At 44.1% G+C, this 27039-nt stretch overlaps 1 protein-coding gene across 1 annotated transcript in view; it reads left to right on the top strand.

Annotated features, from left to right (window-relative positions):
* Positions 1-8837: 8837 nt before the first annotated feature.
* TMEM131 (transmembrane protein 131) overlaps positions 8838-27039 on the top strand; it is a 69178-nt gene continuing 50976 nt past the window's right edge. Inside the window, exons 1-2 of the mRNA XM_081196912.1 lie at positions 8838-9234; positions 25110-25171. Coding sequence (XP_081053038.1) covers positions 9066-9234; positions 25110-25171 — 231 coding nt within the window. The 5' untranslated portion in view covers positions 8838-9065. The remainder of the gene's footprint in view (positions 9235-25109; positions 25172-27039) is intronic.

The following is a 27039-nucleotide window of genomic DNA, read 5'->3' as shown; positions in this document are numbered from 1 at the left end:
TAACTTGACCAACACAGAGAAATGTGAAACCTCCTAGGTCTCACCTGGGAGCTTCCCTTTCTTCTCCTAACCTCCCACCCTGGGAGATCTTCCCTTCTTTTCTTCTCACATAAGGTCCTACATCATCTGTCCATCACTTTCATCTGCATGTTAGCCCTTCCTTAACCCTGAATAAAGGTAAAGGGATCCCTGACCATTAGATCTAGTCGTGGCCGACTCTGGGGTTGCAGCGCTCATCTCGCTTTATTGGCCGAGGGAGCCGGCGTACAGCTTCCGGGTCATGTGGCCAGCATGACTAAGCCGCTTCTGGCGAACCAGAGCAGCGCACGGAAGCACCGTTTACCTTCCCGCCATTTATCTACTTGCACTTTGACGTGCTTTTGAACTGCTAGGTGGACAGGAGCTGGGACTGAGCAACGGGAGCTCACCCCGTCGCGGGGATTTGAACTGCCGAGCTTCTGATCGTCAAGTCCTAGGCTCTGTGGTTTAACCCACAGCGCCACCCGTGTCCCTCTAACCCTGAATAGGGGACCATAAATAATACAGAAGACTGGAACAAAGCAAAAAAAAAAAAAAAAGGAAAGGAAAAGGAAAGAACAAAAAGGTAAGAATATTAAAGGAAACAATAACAGAATAGAAAGGTAAAGAAAGATAAGAAGAATGGAATAAGTAGAAGGGACTTCCAACTATCCACCTGTCAATTATCCGAGAGTTACCCAAAAGAGTCAAATGTTCTGGTTTGCAGTTTTAAACCTGCATCAGCCAGAGGGATAAATACTGCAAGAGGATGAAAGCAGTGCATGCTTGGAGAGCAGTAGGGATTAAGGAACCATAGAGACATAGGAAGCTGCCTTCGGGGGCATACCTAGGGGTTGGCTAGGTTGGCCCCTGCTACGGGCGCAAGCCCAGGGGGGCATGGAAATCACACCTCTCCACTCTGGGAGTGGCTAGGAACATGCCTGCCCATCCATGTGCTCCCTGGGCCACTCCTCCGCTGCTCTAGGCAGCCATGTGAGGCTTCTCTGGGTGCCTCCGTGGAGGAATCCAGTTGCTGGCCTGGGCTTTCACAGCAGCCCTGGGGGGCATCTTCCCAATCAGCTGGCTGTGCTATGAGCAAAGTGCCCAGCAGGGCTCTGAGAGAAGAAAGATGGAGAGCGTGGGTGAGAGTTGCAGGAGGAGCGAAAAGGAAGGGAGGAAGGAGGCAGAAGGGAAAGCAAGTGGAGGGAGGAAGAAAGGCAGGCAGACGGACTGACAGAGGAGGAAGGACACCATAGTGTTATGTACTGAAGTTCTCACCCTGGGCCAGCAGGGGGAAACTGCAGATAGTTTTCACTCAGGTCCACGTCAGTTATTCTAGGCGGGAAACCCTGGGTTGTTGTTGCTACAATGTTGACAGCCGGCTGCCTATAAAAGCAGGCCGGCTGAGCTGTTTGCTGTCAGTTCTGTTCCAGCTTACAAAATAAAGAGCTGCTTTGGAGAAATCGCTGTGTCGTCTGCCATGTCTACCCACTATTCTACACATAGTGTGTGGCAGCAGCTGCTGCCGCACGTGTGCTTTCAATGGGCTCATATTTAAAAATAGCATAGTTCTACATGGAAAGGTAAGTTGGAAGCCATCCTGGGTAAAGGCAATGCCTAGCAAGCCTCCACAGTATTTTTGTTACCACAGCAACTTCAGTGCTATGGCTACCACCTACAGCACTTGCAGATCAGGCAATGGCTTCTTGTTTCAGTCACTGTCTATAACTGCAAAAAAATAATTTCCGTGTTCCACTTACAGCCTAAGGGATCCTGGAAAAGATCAAGCTCTTGCGCTTCTTTTTTTGGCCATTGTATACATACTGATTTAGATGTGGTTTCTCCAGACTTGGAATCTGGCCTCTGGTCCGTCACTTCCTGGTCCACAGTACGATTGGCAGCGTTATTGAATTGCTTCTCTCCCGGGCAGAGGGTGTGTCTTGGATTACTCAGCAATATCTGTGTGAGTCCTGTTTCATTACGAATAAGTCTTAGTTGGCTGAATAATCTTGGTCAGCATTATGAAGCCAACAAAATGGGGAACTAATGGGAAGGGTTAGAAACCGAAAGAGTACAAGAAGCGTTATAGGAAGATGAAGTCCTGGCCTCTTGGATTAGACTGCCCCAAAGACTGAGATGAATTATATCAGGAGCTCAATTGCCAGCCCTCACAGCCATAGGCCCCAAGGGAAACTTACATCCCTGCCAGCTCTGTTGATCCACCCCAAGGAGCACCCAATTTATTAGGCTCAGCTGACGGTCATAGACTAGGGCTGGATATAGACACATCAAAAATGTGTTTCAGGAAAACGCGTTGTAAACTTCAAACTGGGAAATCATGTTGGTGAAAGACAGAACTCCACAGCGCCATCTGATGTCACAGTGTTATACAGTGCTACCTCAGTTTAAGTACTTAATTTGTTCCGGAGGTCCGTTCTTAACCTGAAACTGTTCTTAACCTGAAGCACCACTTTAGCTAATGAGGCCTCCTCCTGCTGCCGCTGTGCCGCCGCTGCACGATTTCTGTTCTCATCCTGAAGCAAAGTTCTTAACCCGAGGTAATATTTCTGGGTTAGCAGAGTCTGTAACCTGAAGTGTATTTAACCTGAAGCGTATGTAACCCGAGCTACCACTGTAACGCATATAAAACACTTTTTCTTTACTAATGTAGCTGAGTCCCTAGGAAGCTGGCAAAGAGCGGTGAATACCTGAACTTTGGCTAGGAAGACCTGGGTTCACATCCCTGCTCAACCATCAGGTTCACTGTATGCCTTTGAGACAGTTACTGACTAAGCCCAGCCTACCTAAGGAGCAATGTGTCAGGCCAGACCAGCTTTACAACTCCCCAGGGTTAAAATACTTGCAAATACTGCTCTGCCAGATTCAGATGATGTCATCACCAATACTGCGGGGGGGGGGAGTTCTGTAGCTGCACTCCCCCACATTGCTGCTCTGCCGCACCACTGGTGGTGCTTAGCCTTTGTTGGATAATGCATGCCTTTCCCAAAGCCATTCACTACTCTTGTTAATGTTTCATATCTGCAGTCAAGAAAGACAGTCCTCCCAAGTTTAGAAATGGAAGCTTGCAAAAGCAAGTGTTAATTACCAAAGTCACCTTGGAGGTAAGAAAAAACTGAATGGAGTGGAATCTCTATGATGGGGCTGTGTGTGTGTGTAACCATTATATTGCTATTCCAAGGACCAATGACTAAAAAGATGGTAGAGAAAACAGGAGAAGTAGGAAAACGTATGCATGACAGACAGGTGGTGGTCATTAAAAAAAAACAACTTGTGCTGTCTGAGGCATAAAGGTTTGCAGTGAATCACATCTCCTACACAAGCATGAGCAGAACAAATGAATGAATTGACTGGTGCCACATCAGCGTTCTGAACAAGAGCTTGCACCCGCCCTGCATTCTTCTTCCATTAAATCTTTTTTGCCCACAGCTACATGGGTTCGGCCCTTCATAGGACTTGTTCCTACTAAGAGATTTACATCTGGTTTACAGGCCCACTTTTCACATACTTTATACAGCAGAGCTGCTGGCAGCTGCAAAGATAATTTGGTTGTAATTACAAGCAATATGATTTCATATCTCAGCCTTCTTCAAATTGAGTGTCCTGATTTCCCTTGCACAGACGCAGGGACTTCCACTGCATGCGAAGACAGGCTTATTTTTAGAATAGGGACAATTCTGGTTTGTTTGGTTTTGAAATTGAAGGGAGGCTGATCACCCCCAAAGGTGTCAGTACTCCAAACTTCCATCTACCTGACCCACCCAGCTCTACCCAAAGAAGAGCAACCCTAGTTCAGGATGAATTTTTCAAAACTAGGATTACCCTTTAAGTGATCTGCAACTAGAACTGTGAGCATGATAAGGAAGGAATAAGGGTTAACAAACCTATTTTACGGGGGGGGGGGTGTCTGCTGAATTTCATGGGAGTTGCTTCTGAGTAGGTATGTACAGCATTGCATGGTTGAGAGATTGTTTTTTGTTCAACGCCACTTCACTATAAATTACCCCTAATCCGCTTTAAGCACCCTGTCAATTTTGCAGGGAGTGAGTGAGTGGCTAACAGGTGGGGATTTCTCAAGTTCACTCAGGGGTGACCTAAGGATCCTCCATCGCTATCAGTTTTTTCATGTTTAAGTGACCTTAAATAAAAACAACAACCTTGCCATGAAACCACCATGTAGCAGACTGCTAGTTTGAGTGCCACACCATACATGCAATCTGGGAGATAATTTTCAGGGAATTTTAGACATGCATACCATACAGAAATGTGGATGCAACCCCAAAGGCATATCCAAAAAAACATGTCACGGCCTCCTTCCTCCAAACAAGAATACATATGCGTAGCTGGTGAGGGGAATAGGACCTTTTGCAGCTTGTAACTCTTGCACCTTCAACAGTTGTATGAAACAGTGGATTTCATCAAGGTTAAGCCCACCTGCTGAGATTTCTTCTTTGGCACAACTGTCTAAGGTACAGAAACACTGTCCTCTTTCGCATCAGGCCACCCTATTTTCTAGGCATGATGATCATTTACTGTATGTGCGGAGCAACCCTATGCATGCTTACTCAGAAGTAATGTTCACTGTGGTCAGAGGGCTCCCTCCCGTTTGTAAATAAATGTTTCCAGAAGGCATTGTGTCCTAAACAACAAATGTTCTTATTTTTTTCTGTAAGATGCCTTGAGTCCCTTGTCAGAGAAAAACCTTAATTCTGAGTCACTTGAAAAGGCATGTTTTAGAAAGTACCGCAATATAACGCAGGACACCTTTTTTTAATACTATCACTGGGCTTTGGGCTGCTTTCTACCATTCCTTCCAAATATTGTTATAGCTCAGTAGCAGAACATGTGTTTTGCATGCAGAAGGTCAATCCCTGACATCTGCATCTAGGGCTGGGAGTGTCTCCTGTCTGAAACCCTGAAGAGTCAGTTAGATGGCATAGAGTCAGACAGACAAATGGACTGACACTGATTATGGCACCTTTCTAGCTTCTTAATGCTCTGATCCGCCAACGCTGGTACCACTGCATTCCTGATCTTTGCCTTTCCCCAACTTAACTGTTTGGGTTGGATTTATTTTTTAAACATTGCTAGAAGCTAACTAATGCTGCTGAGCTGGTCTTGGTTACAGACAGCTGATCCTATATATCTGATGTAGACTTGTATAATTGCAAAGCAATAAAATACTTCTCTGGTTGGAAAATAGTACAGATCATCCACTACCAGGCCCAGTCATGCAAAAGTTTAAGCACAGGACATAAGTTCAAAGATAGCTTTTCCCTCACCCCACTCACTATCAGAGATCAAAGAATTCAATAGGCCCCTATGCTATGTGAGAATTAAACCCCTGAAAGTGACAGTTCTGAAAGTGACAAGAAACTGTCCATTAAAAAATAATATTGTGGTAAAGGGAGGTTTGCCAATATTTAAAAAATGCCATTTCTACATTTATTGCTGCTCTTTGCCAAAGGGGATCTGTATTTTGCTTCAGGTGGGAGACGGTTCTAGATTTTATGTTTTGAAAAATGGGGAATCAGCCATTATGTTTCTTTATCCCTATATCACAATGTACAGGAAACCAGTATAGCGCCTACGAGAGCCCAATGTATTCAACCTGCTATGTCTTCACACATTCCATTGTAAGATCGAGACCAATACAAACTTTATGGCTTTAATATCAATCCAGGTCACACACATACACATGCATAAATTGCTTAGCATCCAGTTACAAACCGGAACTCAAAAACTTGTTCACTGTTTGGTGACATCCGGCTTGGTAACATTAATTCTAATAAAGGTATTGCTATCCTATGGATTGGTTTCTTACTCATGAGCCAACAACCTTTCTTCTTTGTAAACAAAAATATTAGTGTGATGAAGCCTCGGTGACAGCAATTGATTTGTGGTGATGTGGTATCAAAGAATGCCCATTAATGCTCTAACAGATCAAGGAGGGAAGGCACAGGCAAGAGAATGTTCACATCAGTTTTCTTGGAAATAAATAAAATATCAGGTTGGCTTATATGTAAATGTCCTAAAGACAGGGAGTGCTGTCATAGGCGCCGACTCCATGGGGCTTGAGGGGGCTCGAGCCCCCTCAAAAAAAATTTGGGGGGGGCTCAGCCCCCCCAATAATCTCGGGCAGGCGCCCTTCCAGCAGAGCGCCGCCGCCGTCCCCCGCCTCCTCCCCACCTGCTCCTTCGCCAGCCAGCCAGCCAGCCGCGCGCCCTAATCGGAGAGCCTCGGCCGTCCCCCGCGAGATTAGGGAATCCCCGGGGGCGGGGGCTCCTGCCTCGCTGCTTCGCAGCACCACCGCCACTGCCAAGGCACTGCCGGAAATCCCGCGAGAACAGGGGAATCCCGACTGGCCACACCTCCCAGCCAGCCAATCGGCTGGCTGGGGGCCGTGGCTTGCCCTATTTAGGGCCAGAGCCACTTTATTTGCATATTCATGAGCTTATTTATTATTCATGAGCTTTCCCGGGCCCCCCCAATATTTTTTCTAAGTCCGCGTCCCTGAGTGCTGTATGACTGATAGAGAGACTGAAATGATGTGTGAAAGGTCGAAGTAGTCCAGACTACTGAAGGAAGGGGTAAGAATAGACAACAGATTCTGAGCACAAATTGTATAGACTCCATAGAGTCCTCTGCCTTTATTTGAAACCGCCTAGGAGACTATTCAACTGTTTGCTTTGTCTAGTTAAAAGTTACATGCTTTAGGTTAGGGTGATCAGGCTTGTTGATCTACCTTGTTTTATAGTAGAATTTCAAGATCTAAGAGCATAGGAATATAGGAAACTGCTTTACACTAAGTCAAACCATTGGCTGAGCTAGCTCAGTACTGTCCACATAGCTCCCTGTGGTTATAATTTGGGGACATTCCCAGTACTACTTAGAATTGCCCAGAACAGAACCTGGGTTTTCTGCATGCAAAGGAGATGCTCTTCTGCCCTCCTACCAACCAGACTCAAGTGATACAGTTGAGACTTAAAGAACAGAACTCGCCACACATCTGGAGCCTAGGAAATCATTTTCAGTACCCAGAACAGCACCCAGTACAGTGACCAGAACTGTTTTGCCCCCAAAATCTAATCCTGATTAGCTTTTTCCATTTGAGAAGCTTATTTAAGTGAGAAAAGTCACGTTGGTGAGGCTGTTCAATAATTGGGAGATGGATATATTTTGTGATCTATTGACAGCCACCCAAAGATCTATCAAAATATAGCAGTCTACCTTCTGCACATCTGTGGGGGTTTTTAGGTCAGCCTGTGCTGATTGAGTTAGCTGCTGTAGAAAAATGTGAGAAAGTTTTGAATCTCAAAGAAGTAGGTGGCCTTAGAAAGATGCTTACTAGGCGTACTTGGGAAAGCTTTGATGGTTTCCTTCAGACAGGACATGCTCAGGGCAAAGAATGCGTATGAGCAATAAGGCCAACTGAGGATGATGAGTTACAACATCAACTTGTGGGAGCCAGCCAATTATGCAATCCAATGTGGAGTAGTTTGGAGTTCAAAGGAGAACCTAAGAGACTTGTGCAAATGTGCTTAATAACAAAACCCAAGTAACAGAAAGAGCAAGAATGAACATGAAAGATGAGAGGAAGCTTAAAAAGCAGGAGTGTGCATTCAAATTAATGCTAGACAACAATTGAAAACTAAAACATGTACTGTATACCCAATAGGGTCATAATGTCTCAATTTGTACCCCAAGTGAAATATGATAGGCTCACTGCAACAATCCAATATGAACAAATGGTTTGATTTATTTTGGTTACTGATGGGAGTGCAACAATTCAATAGGATTTACGTCTTTAAAAAAACATGAATAGGGTTGCACTTTTGGTGTTTAATAGGCACTATTGGTGTTTAATATGCAGGAATTTGGTTTTATTGTGCTGGCAATAGCAGGCTTATTCTACACATGGGAATTAAGTGTGCACATAGGTACAAGGCTACCCTTGCACATATTCTATGGAATTTTACAGGCAATTAGTCTCTTATCTCATTTAAGGAGATAGACTGTTTGCGCAATGCTGGCGATATTGCGCGTCCAGAGACCTGCAAGCACCATTAAGAATCATAGGATCCTAGAGTTGGGCGGACCCCAAGGACCATCTAGTCCAACCCCATACAATGCAGGAATCTCAGTTGAAGCATCCATGACAGATGACAACCCGACCTCTGCTTAAAAACCTCCGAGGAAGTAGAATCCGCTTCCTTTCGAGGGAGCCCGTAAAATTACGCACGACCTAGACAGTCACCGCCTGTGTGTGTGTGTGTGTGTGAGAGAGAGAGAGAGAGAGAGAGAGAGAGAGAGAGCAATCTGTGTCAACAGCGCTCCTCTAATCTAGCCGTGATTCAGACTCGTAAATCTTTTGCAAATGGTGAGATTTCCACCGAGCACTGCTTCAGCCAATCTCAAAGGGGCTCCCCGTATTAAAATGGAACTGCCTCTGCCCTTACCAAAGATGGCGGGGGAGGTTTCAGCTCTGTCAGCCTATCTCGGAGAGGCCTAAAGCGGAGCCTTCCGCCACGCAGCTCATGCTCTCCCTGTCGCTCACCGTACTGTGATCTCCGTGCCTTGACCAAAAATGGCGGCTCCTAACCTAGCTTGTAAAAAAACAACAACAATCACATAGCGGAAGGACCGTGCCCTTATTAAAGATGGCCGAATCTCAGTATTTTATTATTATTATCATTATTGGTTGCCTATAGGAGGTGTGTGAGCGTCGCGGAGCGACGCCCCTTCACGCGCGAGGCGGGGGGGGGGGGGAAGGAGGAGCGAAAAGAGACGGAGGAGAGAGGAGGAGGCGCGTGCGATGTGCGCGCGCCGAGCGCTCGCACCCGCCCAGTGCAGCGGCTGGCTCCCGCACGCGCCCTAACGAGAGAGGGAGGGGAAAAAGACACACACACACAGTCGCGGCGAGAACTGCCTCGCGGGCCAAGCAGGGCCCCCTCAGACGGCGACGGAATCCCCGGCGAGCTGAGGCGACAACAACAACAACAAACAAGCAAACAATAACAACGGCGGCGATGGCGGCGGCGTTGAAGCGGGAAGCGGCTCCCCGTCCTCGCTCCTCCTCCGGGTCCCCCTCGGTCCCTGCGGCCGAGAGCCGGTCGGTAGCGGCGGCCCCCTGGCTCGGAGTCACGCTGCGGCTGCTGGTGGCGCTGCTCCTGAACGCGGCCCGGGCCGAGAAAGAAGGTGAGGGGAAGGGAAGGAAGGAAGGAAAGGGCTGGCGGGCGGGGAGGCGGCGGCGGGAGAGGAGAAACGCTGCCTCCTCCCTCACGGCGACCCGAGAGATCGCGGCGCCTTTCCCACCGCGACCCTCCCCGTGGGGCCGCCTCTGCCCACCTCTTCCCCAGATGTTTCATTAAATGCCCCTCCGCTCGCTTGGTTCTCACGTGCCCACACCTGGGTCGGGGCCGCCCTCTTGCTCCTCCCCCTGGGGCGAGGGGTAAGGGGTCTTTCCCCTCGGTGTGTGTTTGGTGAGGGGACGACGACCCCTTAACCCTTCGGTGGGTCTTTCCCAAAGTTGTCAGCGGTTCCCCTCCTGCCCCACAAAGCGCCTCAGTCGGAAATCAGTGCTGAAGTTTCTGAGTACAATTGGCATCCCCTGAGTTACTTGGCTTTCTGTATCGCTTCCCCTGCCCACCCTACTTCATTCCCTCTCTCTTTTGGGGGTCCCGTCGGGTGCGTATTTCTCCTCCTTCCCCCTTTTCCTCTCCCGGTGCTCTGGCTCGTCCCCTCCCAGCCGGGCTGCCAACTCACTGGCCGGCCCTGTTGGCTGCTCCACCCGGCTGTGGGGACCTGCCGCCTCTGGGCCTGGCTCTCTTTCTCTCCCTCTCCCTCCCTGCATCCATCTCTCTCTCTCCTCGCTTTGTGACCCGGGCCGTAGTAAAATGCCGAAGCTCGGCGCATGCATTTGTCAGTGAGGTAAAGTTGCTGGGGTTTTTTTTTAATCCCGCTTTTGTGTGTGTGTGTGTGTGTGTGTGTGTTGGGAGATGGGGACGGAGCGCTAGTCCTGCCCCTGCTGAGCTGAAGGATCCCGCCGGCACAAGGCAAGGCAAGGCTGGCTGGCTGCAGGCACCACCATCTGCAGCCCAAAGTTGGACCTGGCTTCTTTTAAGAAGCTCATCTCATAAAATATTTACCTTGGCTACCCTGAGCTGCTGTCAGATTGCACCTTGCACCCGGTAGAGAAGTGCTTTCTTTCAAAAACAAGCAAAGGAACAAAGAAAGGTCTTTTGAGATTTCTGGATATCACTGCATTTTTATTTTATTTTTTGAAAAATCCAAAATATTAATTCGGGATTCCTTTTAAAGCTTGTTCTGTGGAGGTAGTGTAACGTCAGCAGGGTTGAACTGTGTGGCATTTTTAAAAACAAAATTCCCGAGAATCCTGCATACTGAGAAAATACATGAAGTGGTTTTGGATTTGGTTACTGATGCAGCAAAAAGGAAAGGAGGGCAGCACATGCTACTCCAGCCGCCACCCCCAGCCTCATTTTGGTACTTGGAAATAAAGATGTATTGATAGCATGCAAATTGCCCAGCATGTTTTGATAAATAGTTTTCAGGGACGCTGTAAACCATGGATAGACAACTAGTGCCCAGCAAAGGTTGTCGGACTCCAATTCCCAGCAGCCTTTGTCAACGTGGCTAGTGGACAGGTGGGAGTTGAAACCCAAGAGTGCATGAAGGGCACCATGTTGGTTACCCATGTTGTCAACCAGTAAAAAATATAGTTTTATAGGTGTCCGTTTACAGAGTCCCTGAAGAGCATTTATCAAAAAAGTCAAGCATTTCATTTTATATATGCAGTACCAGTTTGAAGTTTCACCTGCCATTCTGAAGCATCTTCAGGGCTTAATAAAATGTCTGGTAGTGGTCTTTGAAGCACTGTGAAGGGCAGCAAATGATTTTAAGTCAGGGGGTCTGGCCACTGGAGGAAAAGATAACATACATTCTTGAAGAAGAAACACATCAAATAAATCTGCAAAACAGATGTGAGTCATCTTCCTTAGAAGTATCTCGCTTATAGCAATGCTTACTAACTTTGTGAAGTTACTAGAACCTTTAAACTGGAAACCAAGTGGATTTTATGAAAATCCATATCCTTAACTTTGGTTTGATGCAAACTTCATGAAGCTGAGTTGAAATTATATTAACCAGTGACCTTAAACATTAAAATGTCATAATGTACATAACTTTTTATATGGTTGTTTATCATATGGAGCCCAAAGAAAATGTCCCTTATCTTTTCAGTGGTTTGTGTATGTGTGCGTGTTGAGTTGTACAGTGTGTGTTGAGATTTTGCTGCTTCACTCTATTTAAAAATGTGCCTTCATTTGTAGCTAGGACTTACAGTGTCAGCAGTTAGTCTTGCAATGTCATTCATAGATTTTCTTTTTTAATGATTCATGAAGATCGCTCTGATTCTGTGGTCGTTCTCAGGCTTGCTGCTTGGTTGTTTGGTACTTTGCTATATTCAAAGAAGGGAAACAGTTCTGAATAGTATTGTCAGTTTATCATGAATGACAATGAGAGTGAATATTTCTATCTACATTTGAGTATCTGTGTGCTGCCTCCCCAGGGACTATTTCGCTTAGGCAAACTGACAAGAATCTTGTTACAGATAGGTAGCCGTGTTGGTCTGCCATAGTCAAAATAAAAAAAATCCTTCCAGTAGCACCTTAAAGACCAACTAAGTTAGTTCTTGGTATGAGCTTTCGTGTGCATGTGTATCTGAAGAAGTGTGCATGCACACGAAAGCTCATACCAAGAACTAACTTAGTTGGTCTTTAAGGTGCTACTGGAAGGAATTTTTTTATTTTGACAAGAATCTTGCAATTTCTGCCCGTGTACATACACTTACTTTGTATCGCCTCTAGTTCTGACCCATTGTGCCGCAGAGCTTCAGGGATGTTGAGTTTTCTAGCTTGTACCTGTGTGCTATACTAGTTTTTCCCATTGTGTTCATTTGAACACAGGGGGAGTTTGCTGACTGTATAGTGTCAATTAACTTCCTTAACCGATGTCCGTGTTTTGCTATCTTAACTTCTTACCAGTAGCCTGTTTTACTCACAATACCTCTATTCGTATAGCTGAGTGATTTATCCCTTCCAGACTGCTGTTGTTGGTGACTACTTAGGAGCTACCTACAATAGGACTTAGGTTTTAAAATGTTTGCAAATGTGAACTTTTAAGAAATTAGTACGATTCTGGTTTCAAAATTTCCTATTTAGAGGCAATGCCACAAACCTAGATTTCTTTTATTATGCAGATAGGCAGCCTAAAATAAGTACAGTAAAGTTGTTCTAGTCTTGAAGTATTTTAAGAGTGAACATCATTGATTATGTTGCTGCTGCATTCATAAGCACAAGAGGAAGGTTGCACATTAATAAAAGGTTTAACTTTGCAGAAAAATATTCTACTCACTGCTTTTACTTGAACTTTTCCTTCTTGCCTTATATCTTTACCAACTGTGAAAAGCTACAAAAATTTACTGCTATGCCAGTATCTTTCATGTATTAAATTGTGGTCATGGTCCCAAAAACTATGTCTTTTTCAAATGCTGGATATTTTGAAACATTTAAAACATGCATTACTTTAAATCACATCATTTTCTTAATTGTCTTTTTAAAAAAACAAATCAGTTTTCACTTTTGCAGACTGTATGAAAGCAGTAGCTGTGGTTTTGACAGGCAGGTTCTCACTATTCTGGCTGTGGTGTCTTGTCAACTAACCATTTTTGTTGGGTGTGCAGGCAAATACAGTGGTGCCTCGCAAGATGAAAAGAATCCGTTCTGTGATTCTCTTCGTCTAGTGGTTTCTTCGTCTTGCGAAGCAAGCCCATTGACGGATTAGCGCTTTTAGCGGCTTTTAGCGGCTTATCGGTTTATCGGATCAGCTGATAAGCGGCTTAGCGGCTTAGAAAAAGGGGGGGAGGAAAAAAACCCCGCAGGAACTCGCAAGACATTTTCGTCTTGTGAAGCAAGCCCATAGGATATTCGTTTTGCAAAGCACCTCCAAAACGGAAAACTCTTTCGTCTAGCGAGTTTTCCGTCTTGCGGGGCACCACTGTACCTATTCCTGTTCCAGACAGGTAGCTTGCCACTTGACTGGTTGTCTGCATAGAATAGCATTTGTCCTCAGGCAACCAGGCAAGTGGCAAGGACAGAAGCCCGTTTAACCCTCTTTCTGCTGCCTATTTACTCATGGCACTCTTTGTAGCTGTTGTAGCATTGCTTGGTTTTCCCCTTCCACGCTGGAGAATTGCGACAGAGTACTCTGGCTCCACTTTCTCTTCTCTTTTTCTAGAATGTGTGAGTGAGAACATAATCTGATGCGTTTAGCAGCTGGGAGAGGAAGAACAAGTAGCACTTCTAGTAAAGGTTAAACTGGAAAGGCCAGGGATGTATAGCACAGTAACTTGCATTTCTGCACGTGCAATATGAGAGAAGAAAGGAGTCAGGCAACTGACTGAAATGGGGGGTAGCGGGTATCCTGGATAGCTCAGTTGTTTAGAATGAGTGTGGTGCTGATAATGCCAAGGTTGCAGGTTTGATCCACAAATGGAACAGCTGCATATTCCTTCATTGCAGGGGTTGTACTACTAAATAGTCCCTTCCAACTCTACAGTTCTATGAATCCAATTTTCCTTTGGTTCACATTGATGATGAAGTGTTTACTGAGAGAAGATGTAGTGTTTACCAAAAGATCACTCCACTGTCTGGTGACAGGAGAATGTAATGAACATGCCAAGTCACAGTTATGAAAAGAGTGGATGCTTAAGCCTTGTTTGACCCTTCATATGTTAATGTATTATATGTTTAGAAAGTGGGTGCTAGTTTACAACTCATTATACAGTATAAGACATCTCTGGAACGTCTGTTGAAACAACATGGACCTAGTCAACCTTAACATACAGATGCAACATCTTTGGGTTAGTCTTGATCGTTTTAGTTTTGATAGCAGGAACTCATAATTTTTAACTCATTGTTTTCAATAGAAACCTCACAACAGAGTGTGTTATAGTTCGGAAATATACTGAACCATTTCACAAGAATGAAATCTTAGACTTGAATTCTGTGACAAGTTAACTTAAGCCAGTTTATGGAAGGAAAGATCCCCATGCCTTCCTCCCTACTGTGGTCACTTGTGCCTTTGGGGGGGGGGGAACCTCTCTAGAGGGTCAGGGACACCCCCCTCCAGACAAAAAGAATGGGGGATGAACCATTGGGGGCTGCTGGAAGGGAGTAATCTAAAATCCAACTTTCTAAGATAAGGAAATTCATGGAAGGAAAGATTTTGCTTTTCTGTATTGGTCAGGAGGGTCCTCAGACCTCTCAGGCAGCTGAAGCAGGAGGAAGGGAATGAGAATTTTTCCTTCTGTGAGCCTCCTTTACTTCATTTTTAGAGTCCAATAAAGTATTAAATACATTTCTACTCCTAGTTTATTTTTGTGTGCTGTTAAGAGTTTCTACAAGCTTCTTACAAATCTACATATCGTGTTATAATCCAGGACACGTTGAGGTTTTCATTGAATGCATTAAGACACCCATGTCTTGTCTTCTTTTTGTAATACATTGAAAACTCATTTAAGTTTTCATCTGCCCTTTTTACTTACACCCCTTTTATAAGTCACTTTGATCCCATGTTGTAGTTCTCGCTCCCATTTTCAAGGTAATTTTTCTTGGCCTTGCGTTCTTATATCCACACATCTGCTAATTGGAGTATACCTAATATGCATGTTTAATTAGCATATATAGTAAATTTATATCATCTCCTTTCCTCCAAGAAGGTGTACATGGTTCTCTCCCTACCCCATTTTATGCTCAGAGAAACCATGTGAGGAAGACTAGGCTGAGAGACTGTGACTGTCCCAAGGTTTCACAGTGAGCTTCATGGCCAAGTGGGGATTACTACTCTGGTCTACCAGGTCCTAGTCCAACACTGACTTCTGTGTTTTTGTAAGACTAAGGTAAAGGTAAACGACCCCGTGATGGTTAAGTCCATTCCAGGGGGACTATGGGGTGCGGTGCTTTTCTCGCTTCAGGCTGAAGGAGCCAGCGTTTGTCCACAGACATCTTTCTGGGTCATGTGGCCAGCATGACTAAACCATTTCAATGGGACATTATGATGAGTGCCAGAGCGCACAGAAATCCCATTTACCTTCACACCGCAGCAGCACCTATTTATTTACTTGCACTGGTATGCTTTCAAACTGCTAGGTTGGCAGGAACTGGGATAGAACAAAAAGAACTCCCACCAGAGGCGTGCTTTCGCTAATGCGGCCTCTTCTTGCTGCTGCGCCGCCAGCACACAATTTCCATTCTCATCTCAAGTTCTCAACTCAAGGTAACTCTTCCAGGTTAGCGGAGTTTGTAACCTGAAGCTTTTGTAACCTGAGGCATTTGTAACTCGAGGTACAACTGTATTCTATGAAACTATAAGTTATGGGATCTTCTGGATTTAGTGCTGAGAAATTCTGCTCTTTCTAGTACTGTAAGTTAAAATGATAACCACTAATATATACTTCTTGGGCAGCCTACACTGTTAGATGTCTTTCCCCTGCACTGTCAGATGTGGCCCTTCTGTGGGATCATTTGGCGTTTGGAGACACCTGCATTTACCCACCAGACCTTCGCCGTGAAGTCTTAGTGTGCTTATTCAGTCAATATGCGATGGATTGGATTCAGGGGGTGGGGCAGGGGAATAAGCTGAGAAGCTTAATCCAAATAATTATCATGTGATCTGGGACAGGGAATAGGCGCTCCTACTGTAGATGGGATCTTCCATCTATGCAGTCTTATATGTTGGGATTAAATTATTTTTGAAAGTTATACTTCAATTAGTCATATGTGACCCTCAAGGAATACTGGCAGGAAGTTGTCTTGACTCAGCTAAGAAATGTGCAGTTCTCACACATACAAGCACTCCCTGAAGCATGAAATCCCACCCATTGGTATGTGTGCCTTGTAGTGTTTCTCTGTTAAATGTGCTGCACAAGCTCACACATGCTGAACTTTCCTGTGAATGCAGATATAGACATACCTCATGTTACGTCCGCTTCATATTATGTTATTTCAGGCCACGTTCCGTGGTGACCCGGAAGTACCGGAAAGGGTTACTTCCAGGTTTCGCCGCATGCACAGACGTGCAAAATGACATCACAGGCATTCACAGAAGCGGCAAATTGCAACCCGTGTATGCGCAGACGCGCCGCTGTGGGTTGTGTTCTTTTCATGTTGCGAACGGGCCTCCTGAATGGTTCCCGTTCGCAACCAGAGGTACCACTGTACATGATCTACAGAAACTTGTGGGTGAAAATCCTGTGCTGTGTGCTGTCCTATTTTTTTCTCTCCAAAAGACTGATTTTCATCTAATTGTTCTGCACTTCTAAGAGCATATTAAATATATTCATTTGGGCTTAAATCTTAAATTAAGTCATATCTTTAAAAATGGGTGAGAATTGGTTTTTTTAAGATGTTCTTTATTAAGGACTGTTTGTAGCATAGGCTTACAGCTATATGAAGATGGAATTTGGAGCCTACAGTGATTCCTAATGCTTTTTGGGGGGAAATATTTCTTTCCTAAACTTCAACCCAAAATGGGGCCACAAAACAGCAAACTATTATAAAAAAACCAATAGCATAGAACCAGCTCTACCTAGAGGCACCAGAAATTGAACTTGCGACTGTTTGTATGCAAATCATGTTCTACTAAGGAGCCCTTTCCCAGTTATTTATTTGTGTCTGTTTATTTTTACATCATTTTATTTGGGGGGTGGGGGTAGCTCAGTGAATAGAACACATGCTTTGCATGTTAAGGATCCAAGGTTCGATTTCCAGGTTCGTCTGGGAAAGGGTCTTGTTTGAAGCCCCAGCAAACCACTGCCAGTCAGTTTAGACAGTTTGAAATTCAGGCAGCTTCTGAATTTCAGTGCTATCTTTGTATACACCTGCAATTCAGCTTTCTGTATCAATAAAATAGCTGTTGTTTTATATTACTTTGAAAATACGTTGGGCCACTTGACCTATAGCGTAACATACGTGCAGTATTTCATTTTTCCTCTTTCCCTTTAAATTGAAGTGAAATTCATAGCAATTTCCTTGTAATGAAACTCTTAAATTAAATTACATAGAGCTGAGACAAGCATCAAAAGGCCACAGAACCAACCTCTTTCTTAGAGAAAACAATAAAGTGTGAAGTACAGAATCTGGGTAGATGAATTTACGTGATTTTTTAATATCTTTTTTAGGGTTCAAAAGTGTAAGAAAGTGAAGATCACAGGGGAATTAATTGAATCTGATGGTTGGCTCAGTGAATAACATGGTGTTTTTTTTATCAAGAGAACAACTTCAGACAACCACGTGTTTAAGAAGTACTTGAAACTACAATGCTATGAGGGCACTGCTCTGCCTATTGTTAGATATACTTCTTTCCAGAGGCCAAGAAAATCAGATGCCACCACGAAATCCTATCTTTATGAACAGACCACAAAGAATCTATCTTTTACTGCACTGTAAAGGAAGTCCTGCAATCGTTACACCGTAATTCAAGTGTTACCAAGGTAACACAATTTGGCGGACTGGGCAGGAGTAGCGCTATTTTGGTACGGGCATGGTAAGGCTGTTATAATGAGAGCTAGGAGAGCTAGTTCTCTCCCCCCCCCCGGCACCGCCTCCAAAAGAAAAACCAAACAGAAAAATGCTCTGGGAGCTTCTGATATCATCTTTCTTATGGGACCTAGAAGACTCAAATATGTTCCAATATGTAAATAAGAATATCGTGGGGTAGGAGATCTAGTAACAATTTCATATCTGGCCACCAATGTGCTCCTTTGGTTTCAGATAGTACATGGGTAGAGGAGTCTAAAAAGGCTCGGAAACAAATTTTCATGGCCCTCTAGCAGCTATGATGGCTCATTTACCAGAAGTAATGTATTTAGCATTAACTCTGGAAGTGTATAATCAATTCTGACCAAACTAAGCTTCCTGATTTATATTTTGCTCTAGGCGGCTTCGTTTGGCCAGAATCTAGTATATACTTGCAGAGTTAATGCTAAATACATTACTTCTGGTAAATGAGCCACCATAGCCTCTAGAGGGTCATGAACAGTGATAGAAACTCAGATATATAATGCAATCTTCAAATGGCACCTTAAACCTAGGCTGCAGCTGCCACAAAGGAATGTCTAGGCACTGTTCCATCCCCTCCATGGGACTTTTATTTTTCATTCTATTTCTATACCGCTTTATATTTCAAAGAACAAATCTAGAAGCATTTTACAACACATTAAAACATCAACTAAAACAATCCAGAATGAAACTAATTCAAGTTTCAAGGAAAATATTTCATATCCTTCTCTAAGTCACCTTTTGCTTTCCTCAGTCGCCATCTTGGCATCCAGATATCTCCACATGGTCACAATTGGACCCGCACCAGGTCCAAAATGTGCCTGGTACCTGGCTAATTTTGAACACTAGCCATGAAATTTCATGTCCTGGGCTTTTTAGACTCACCTACTCATGTACTATCTGAAACCAAAGGAGTGCATTGGTTGCCTGATGTGAAATATATTGGCATTATTTTCAGCTTCCTTACCCTACTAATAGAAGATAAGTCTAAAGCAGGGGTGAGAAACATGTAACCTTCCAGATGTTGTACAACTTGCATCATCCCTGTCCATAGGACATGACTCATGTTGCTGGTCTCACACGGGTGGCAGAATCGTGCTGCCAACACCCACACAAGGCTGCTGCTGCAGAGGGATTCATGCCTTAGACACATGCTTTAGGAAATCCTCCTCCTCCTCTAATATGGACTTTGTGTGTGTGTGTGTGTGTGTGTGTGTTGTGTTTTTTCAGTAAACCAGTACTGTATTGCATTTTCTGATTAGCATTGTTGATGTTATTGACAATGATAATGTCAGTAACTGGCGTCTTGGAATCCAGATCTGATGGTCAGAAAGAAAAATGATCTACTTTGTCGTTGGTTGAGGAGACAAAGGTAGAGCTTAGACCCATAGAAGAAGTCTGTTCAAGTGTGGGAACTGTCCACTGCTGAGCACTGTGTGCCCTATTGGTATATGAAATTTGAGTAACAGTTGTGGGTCTGTCTGTGCTTGTTGAACATTTGTTCCCTTGGCTGACCAAGTGTGAAGGTTGCAGGCATCACATGCTGCCTCAGCAGACTAATAGTGGCTATGGTACACATAACAATATAGCCACCTGGAACTGCTGATGAAGTCTTGGAAAAACAAAATTATATTAGTAGGTGAGATGTTGGCAGTTCAGGACCTCCTAAGATAGTACTTTCAGATGTGCTATCTGTTTATATGCAGGGCCAGCTAGCCAGGCAGAACTGTAGAGACTCAGTGCATGGATGAGAGGTGGGTGTTGGATGAAAGGTTTAGATTTACAATATACATTCAGTCATGATTTGGTAGAAACTTCATCTGTACAGAAGAGATGGTTCTAATTTGATACTAGTAGAACCTGATTGACTCTTTTTTATTTTAAGCACTAGCACATAGCATTTGTGGAGGAAAGATGGCAGGAGCTGAAAAGTATTTCATAACAATTGTAGGGTTGGAAAACATCTCCTGGGTCATCTAGTCCAACCCCCTGCAATGTAGGAATCACAGCTAAGTCAGTTTAGTCATGGGAATTCCATAGCTGCAAATTATTTCTTTATTTGTTGTAATATAGGAAATTAAGCAAGTACTCACTTGTATGTATGGATTTACTTCTTCCATTGACAATAAAAACAAAAACAGATATTGCTAGAATCACTGCGGTATTGAGCACGGAAATAACCAAGCAAATGGTGCTACCTTGTTTCAGACTCCAAATTCTGTTCTTAGGTGAAGTGCCACATTTTATCTAGAAGTAAGGCAGAAAACAGATCAGCCAACCCTGCCCTAAAGCATCAGATTCCCTCCTAGAGATTGTTCCTTGCTTTGCTCCTATGCTCTTGCAGCCTCTTTGACACCAAGTACTTTTCTCCAGTTGTGACTGGTGTGGCAGCTGTGTCTCCTCCACACTCTGATAATATCTTGCTTAGACTACTGTAACACACTGTATGCAGAAGCTGGAAACACAGGAAGTAGCCTTATACTGAGTCAGACCTATTGTTCTTGAGAGACAGTGGAGTCCTCACAACAAACCTGTGATGTAGATTGCACTGCAAGAGAGTGGCTAGCCCAAAGTAAACTACTGTACTGAATTCCCTGGCTATGTGGGAATTTAAACCCTTTGGCGCACCAACCAGTACACCACACTGGCTATCAAATTAAGTTTGCTTTGCTGTAATTATTCATAGTCATTTATGTTTAACGTTTTTGTAGGGATAGCCTCCATACATGCCTCTAAATAATGCAAGGAGGGGTTAAGAATCCTGAAAAGTCACAAAACATGACCCAAGCATAACTCTTCTGACCTATGAGAAGTGGATTGTTGGCATCCATCTGTCTCAAGAGACAACGGAGTGCGCCTCCAGGGGTGAAGTCAAACCACAGTGTTGGCAGCACCGGTAACCTCCCCAGAGCGTGCCATCCTAGGCAGTGTGCATGGAGTTCCTGGGCTGCCTCAGTAACAAAACCTCCCTCTCGGCCTCACTGAAGCTGTCCAAAGGAAAGCAGAACAACACGTTTGGCATCAGCTTGGCTGCAGGAGTTACCAGAAGGAGACATACAAGACATCCATGCAGCCATCTTAGGGACCCCACTCTGGATTTGTATAGGATTTACTCCTTAGCCTTGTCTTCTCCTCAGAGATATCCTGCAAGGCAACAGAGGTTTAGGATAAGTGTTTTCCTTCTACATGGGCTACCTTCCCCAGTTAATGAACCCTACCTGCCCCTTACCTCCCTCTACAGCACATGCAGAAACCACCTTCTTCCACCAGAGCCTGCCTTCACAGGCAGAGGAAGTCCCTAACTCACAGAGGGTTTGAGACCATTGGCTACCCTCACCTGCAATCCATGGGATACAATTATCCCTTGGTATAAATCTTGGAAAATTGGTTGCACTGGTATTGCTTTCTATGTCAAATAGGTCATTGAATGCAATAAATTAGGAACATTAAGAGAAACTAATCAAATCACACAATCACTGCTGGTAGAAACAAAAGGTTAAAAAAGTAAAGTAGTACTGGGGACACCTTACCGTTTCTTTGATTGAATCTTGAGATAGAGATAGGATGGGGAGTGTGGAGGGTAGCCAAAAAGAGATGTTATGGTAATGGGTGTGATCACTTATCCTTGCATTGGTTTTGTTTGCATGTCACATGCAGCCACAAACTACAGTTAGATAAATTACACGAGCTGTGTGCTAGTTCACACAGCTGGAACACTCCCACTTTGTTCCCTCCTTTAGTCAGATGTGGGGAATGAAACCATAAGGTGATTGGATCATAGTTAGTTTGTTGCTAAATAAACTGCAAATGCTGGTTTGGATATAGTGCCAGGCCAACCACTCCCATGGTGTGTTTTGCTACTCACGAGAGGAAGGAGTGAAGTAGGAAGTGCTGAGCTACATGCATCACCTAATTCGACTAACTGTGGTTCATAGTCAGCATTGAGTCAAAACATAGCAACTGTCTGGTAAATGTATATTCAGATACTGGCAGCATTAGCATATAAAACTAACCACAGTTTAGCATTACATGGCGACACCTCAGCAAGACAACATTGCTGTGGGAGAAATACTGATAAAGAAATCACAGATAAGCTGCATAAATTATTTGCATTCTGAACCACTTTTTGATGCATCTGCAGAGTCAAGTCAAATAGATATGAGAGTATAACATCCTAGAATTAACTCATACCAGTCAGTTACCTAAATATTTTTGACTCAGATGTGAATTTGCTGCCTTTAATAATGTTTGCTGCCATTAAAATTGTCCATCTTTCTTGGAAGATTAGAAGGTAGGCAATGTAACATCATTAAAATAAAATAAAAATAATATGAGGGATGGGGAGCCAAAAAATCACAGGCCTTTCCTCCTAGTTTATGTCTCAATTGGTAGAAGGTATTATTTAAGTTAAAATTATAGAAGAATAAGCAAGCAACATGACATCTAAAAGGCAAGTCCTGATTTGTTGACATTTTTAATGTCAAGGCACATATACATATATAGGGATGGGCCAGTAGGCACTGTATACTTCTTTTAACCATGGTTTGTTTTAATAAGCAAGGATTCAACTCTCATATATTCGTATAGCATGTAATCTGTTTTGCCTTGTTGATTTGTTGTGCCTCTGAACACCCAGCTAGTATACATACCAAAGTCTTTTTCATTGCCCAAAGACCAGCAAGACACCACTGAAATGTCAATTCTTCTACTTTTGTCTGGCTTCAAAACATTCTTCTCCTCTTCCCAAGACATATGAGCAAAAAACAGTTCTAAAGTATCCCTTTCTTCCTCCATTTCTAGGCACATTCCATGAGAAGTGTTGTTAGCCTTTTTTTGTGAACTCGTAACCCTATCAAAAAAAATCATTTCTTCTGCAGTCACGAGAGAGAGACTTTCTATTAATACAAAATCTTTATTTCTGAGCAAGAAGAAGTAATGGTGTTAATAGTAACTTTGATTTTTAGATATAAAAAGGGTGGATGGATTGTTGCAGAAAAAGTATAGTAGGAATTAAATGTGTGATGGTGGTCAGGAGAGGCTTTCAGGCCAAACAGCATTTATGTTGGTTGAACTTTGATGTAATGTGCTGAGAGCAAAGGTTTGTGTCTAACATATAGTTCTCATTGTGTCTAACATACAGCTCTCATAATAGATCCCTGTGGAAATTTAAATTTTGGGGTGGAGAGCTTACCAGCAAGGAAGTGGTTGGGGAAAGAAGTCTATTGCTAAACAGAATGAGGAAGGAGGAAAAGGTCTGTGAAAGTGTAGTGAGTGTCCTTCAGCCATGTAAGCATTTTTGTTTTTTAGCTGCTCTTCCCTCTCATTACTGTAGTAAGACAAGGTAGAGTGATACAGAAATAGAATTAAAGTAGAATACTGAGCTTGGACATAATGTCAAACCACATTTAATGCAAGCCAAGATTCACAAAACAACTTCAGGCATGCTTTGAAATCCTGGTTTGTTGGCCCCAAAGTTAGTGAGCCAAGTTAGGTTTGGATGTATAATGAAGCCAAAGGATTTGGATTTATACTCAGAGTATATGGGTAAAAATTGTAGGAGAGGGAAACAACAGTGGTCTTACTGTGTCTGCTATAGACCTCCAAGCCAGACTGAGGACTTGGATGATGCCTTCATAGAGCAGATCACCAAACATTCAAAAAGAGAGATAATGGTAATCATGGAATACTTCAACTACCCCAATATCTTTTGGAACTCATACTCTGCTAAGAATGTAAGGTTCAACAAATTCCTCAATTGCCTCACTTTCCCACATTTCCAGAAGGCCGAGGAAGCAACAAGGGGGTCATCTCAACTTGGTCCTCACCAACACGGAGGAACTGATTGACAAAGTGAAAGTACAGGAAACCTTGGTAGGAAGTGATAATGTCCTCTTTGGTTTCATTATACACAAGCAAGGGGAGGCTGAGTGTAGTTGGACATGCAATCTAGACTTTAAGAAGGCTGATTTCAAAAAGCTTAAGGAACTACTGGGTGAATTTCCATTGTAAGAAATACTCAGAGAAGGGTTTACTAGCATACTAAAGGAACTTGCAAGTGTAATCTCAGAGCTTCTGTGTGCTGGTCCAGGGGGGAGGTTACCATGGGGCGAGGTCCAGGACCTGAGTTGAGGGTCGCCAGACAGTCCTCCTCGGGCAAAGCAGGGTCCACAGTGAGAAGCCGGGCAAGGACAGGAACTCTGGGGGAACAGGACTGGATGCTGGCCGAAACAGCTCATCAGCGACGTTGCTCCCACAACCTGGGACCGGGCTGACTGGCCTTTATCTTCTCTGAGGCCGGGGGCGGTCCCAGCCCCCAGGAGACCCGCCTCTCCTGGCCTTAAGGCGAGCACTCCTCCTGGGGGAAACCAGTTCCCTTCGCCTCTCTGCCCTGAGCCTCTGCAGTTCAGGAGAGGCTGAAAGGTTACTGGACCCAGGGGGAGACTCACCTGTAGGCACTGAGTCCTCAACCACCTCCGGAGCCAGAGTGGATTCACCTGGTGCCTGCTCCTGAGGATCCGGCACAGGTGCAGGCACTTCAGAATCAAGGCCCTGCCCCAGTTCAGCCGGCCCTGGAGGCGGGGACTCCTGTGCAGGCTGGGATTCCTCCGGTTCAGCCTCTGAATCGGATTCCCAGGCCATCACATTCTGTCTAAAATATCTTGATAATTCTTGGAGAACAGGTGAGGTCCCTGCGGATTGCAGGTGTGCACATGTTGTCCCCTCTTCAAAACAGGGGAGGCAGAACACCCAGATAACTACCAACAAGTGAGCTTGACGTTGATGCTAGGAAAGTTCCTAGAACAGCTAAGTTAAACAGTCGGTCTGTGAGCACTTAGGATAGGACACTGTGATTAGCAGGGGCTTCTCAAAAACAAGTCATGCCAGATGTGGATCAGGGGAATATTGTGGATGTAATGTACCTTGATTTTAGTAAGACTTTCAACAAAATTCCCCAATGGTATTATTATGGATAAGGTGGTAGAATGTGGACTGGATGAGATAACTGTTAGGTGGACTTGTAGCTGGTTGACTGACCAAACCCAAAGAATGGTCACTGTATAGATGCCTTTTTAAAAATGTTAGCGCAGTCTCGCATGAAACTGCATATGAAAAGCAATATTAGCCATGATAACTAGATAAAGCACCTATGTTTTGGGGACCAGCTAAATAGCAAATGTAGGGAGTCACAGCAACGAGAATCCTGCTTAGCAGGCTTTATGGTAGCATCTGACTAGCAACTGTTGGAAATAAGATACAAGACTAGATGGAAACCTTGGCTTGGCAGGGCCTTTATACTATTGACAAACTTTAAGTTGTTTTTATTTTAAATGTTTAGGGGGTGGGTAACTGGAGGACCACATCACAGCTATCTCCAGATGGACAGCATTACTTGATCACAATGAAGTTTTAATTTGTATTTCTCTTGCTTTACAGCTTTCATCCAGTCAGATAGCATAATAGAAGTTCTACGCTTTGATGAAGGAGGCCTATTACAGGTAAATATTTTTTATTAAAATAAATGGGTCTGTCCTGTATTGCTGTTGTGTGTAGTAAAATTTCTTTAGTCTGCTGTGTTCTCTTGAAGTCTCTTAATGAAGAAATAAAATTGATGGCTGGAACTTCAAGTCTAACTTGACTCATCTTTTCCATGTGGCCCCTTGCAAATTTCCAGTGTTCAATTATTTTGGGCTGAATCCAATTGTGTAATGTTGCTAAACAAGATTATTTACTTGAAAGCTGAGACTGCAATCTTATGCACATTCAATCCTATGAGTTTGGTGGAGGATAGATAGATAGATAGATAGATAGATAGATAGATAGATAGATATACATACATACATACACATACATACAAACATGCAGTATCTTTTATATGAACTTGAGTGGATGATCCTGGTGAAATAGTATTGCATATAGCATCATCTTTATGATTCCAGTACCTTCAAATTCTCATTAGCACCTCATTAGAGTTGCCCTACAGATAGCAGCATAAACTGGTGTTTATATATTTCTTATTTTTTTATTTATTTGTTGAACTTATATACCGTCCTATACCCAGAGGTCTCAGGGTGGTTTTATAGAGGTTGGGAGGGGCTTTGTGTATGTGATAGAAGAGCAAAAACATTGGTGTGACCCATAGCACAGTTTACAGTTTGCGCACTGTTCACAGAAATGGTTCCCTGTTCTGCGATTAAATTTAAACCCTTCTATAACTTAATGCAGAGGTTTTCAACCTTTTTGAGCCCACAGCTTCCTTGACCAGCTACACTCTTTCTCTGGCTCCCCTGTGGGGAAATGGGCTTCAAGCATCAGAAGCTCAGTTATGCTACCCCTTGCCTGCAGAGCCGCCAACCCATCACCCCTTTTCAACCACCTTCCCTTGTGGAGTGTTCCTTCAGCCCATTCACCTCCCCTCACCTTGGGAGCCCTCCGAGCAGCCACTGCCACTGTCCCTGGTTTCTGAGCTGCCCCCCCCCTGCCCCAAAGAGAAGTGCCTCCTCACGCTGCCCCGCAGGGGCCTGGGAAGAGGATGCCCCCAGCCTTAGTAGACTGGCCAAAGGTGAATATGAGGCCAACACCTTATTCACCTTAGGAGGCAGCAGTGGCTCCTCTTTGGTGTTGGGCACTCAGCTCCCAGGCAGGCATTGCACACAGCAAGCACAAAAAGGCCAGCATGGTACGTACCTGCCTGGGCTCCCATTTTGTCTGTCCATTCCCGACAGCAAAGGCTGGTGGACTGTCTGGCTTGGCTCCCTCATCCACTTGCTTGCCTGCTGCAAGGCCGCCTCAGCTCCTGGCAACCAGCACCCCCTGGCCAGCGCCAGAGGTACCATTCGCCTGGGGAGCTTTTAGCCAGGACTGCTGCAACAAACAGCCACACAAGCTTTTGGGAGGCAGAGATGCGAGAGGGCATCAGAGAAGGGAAGGAAGGAAAGAGGGACAGAGGTTAGTGTTGCCTGCGGCACCCCTGACCATCAAGTTGCTAGTTGGCTGCAGCAGTTTCAGGCAGAAAACAGGGAAGGAAATCAGACAAATAACGGATTAGAAATGCTCCCATACAAATAATGGAAGTCTGTCACCTAACAAATGATTTCCTGGAAGTGCATTGTGTTTGGAAAGTGGGACCTGTGTGTACATATCTATGCAGGGCAGCTGAGACACAATGAGAGATAAAAGATTAAATTAATCAAACACACATTAGCTTGTCTCTTAAAAGTTATGCTACTATACTTACTTAGGAAATAATTCTCAAGTAGGTGTTTCAACTTGTTATTTGAAGTGGAAAATTTGAATGGGCCAATGGCCTGACATTAGTGGTAATGCACTTGGGAGTAAGTTTTATTGAACTTCCTTACTTCTATAG

The sequence above is a fragment of the Podarcis bocagei genome (genome assembly GCF_964188305.1).
Source record: "Podarcis bocagei genome assembly, chromosome: 6".
Taxonomy (NCBI): domain Eukaryota; kingdom Metazoa; phylum Chordata; class Lepidosauria; order Squamata; family Lacertidae; genus Podarcis; species Podarcis bocagei.
Note: the sequence above shows the minus strand (reverse complement) of the source record. Positions and strands in the feature narration are given on the sequence as shown.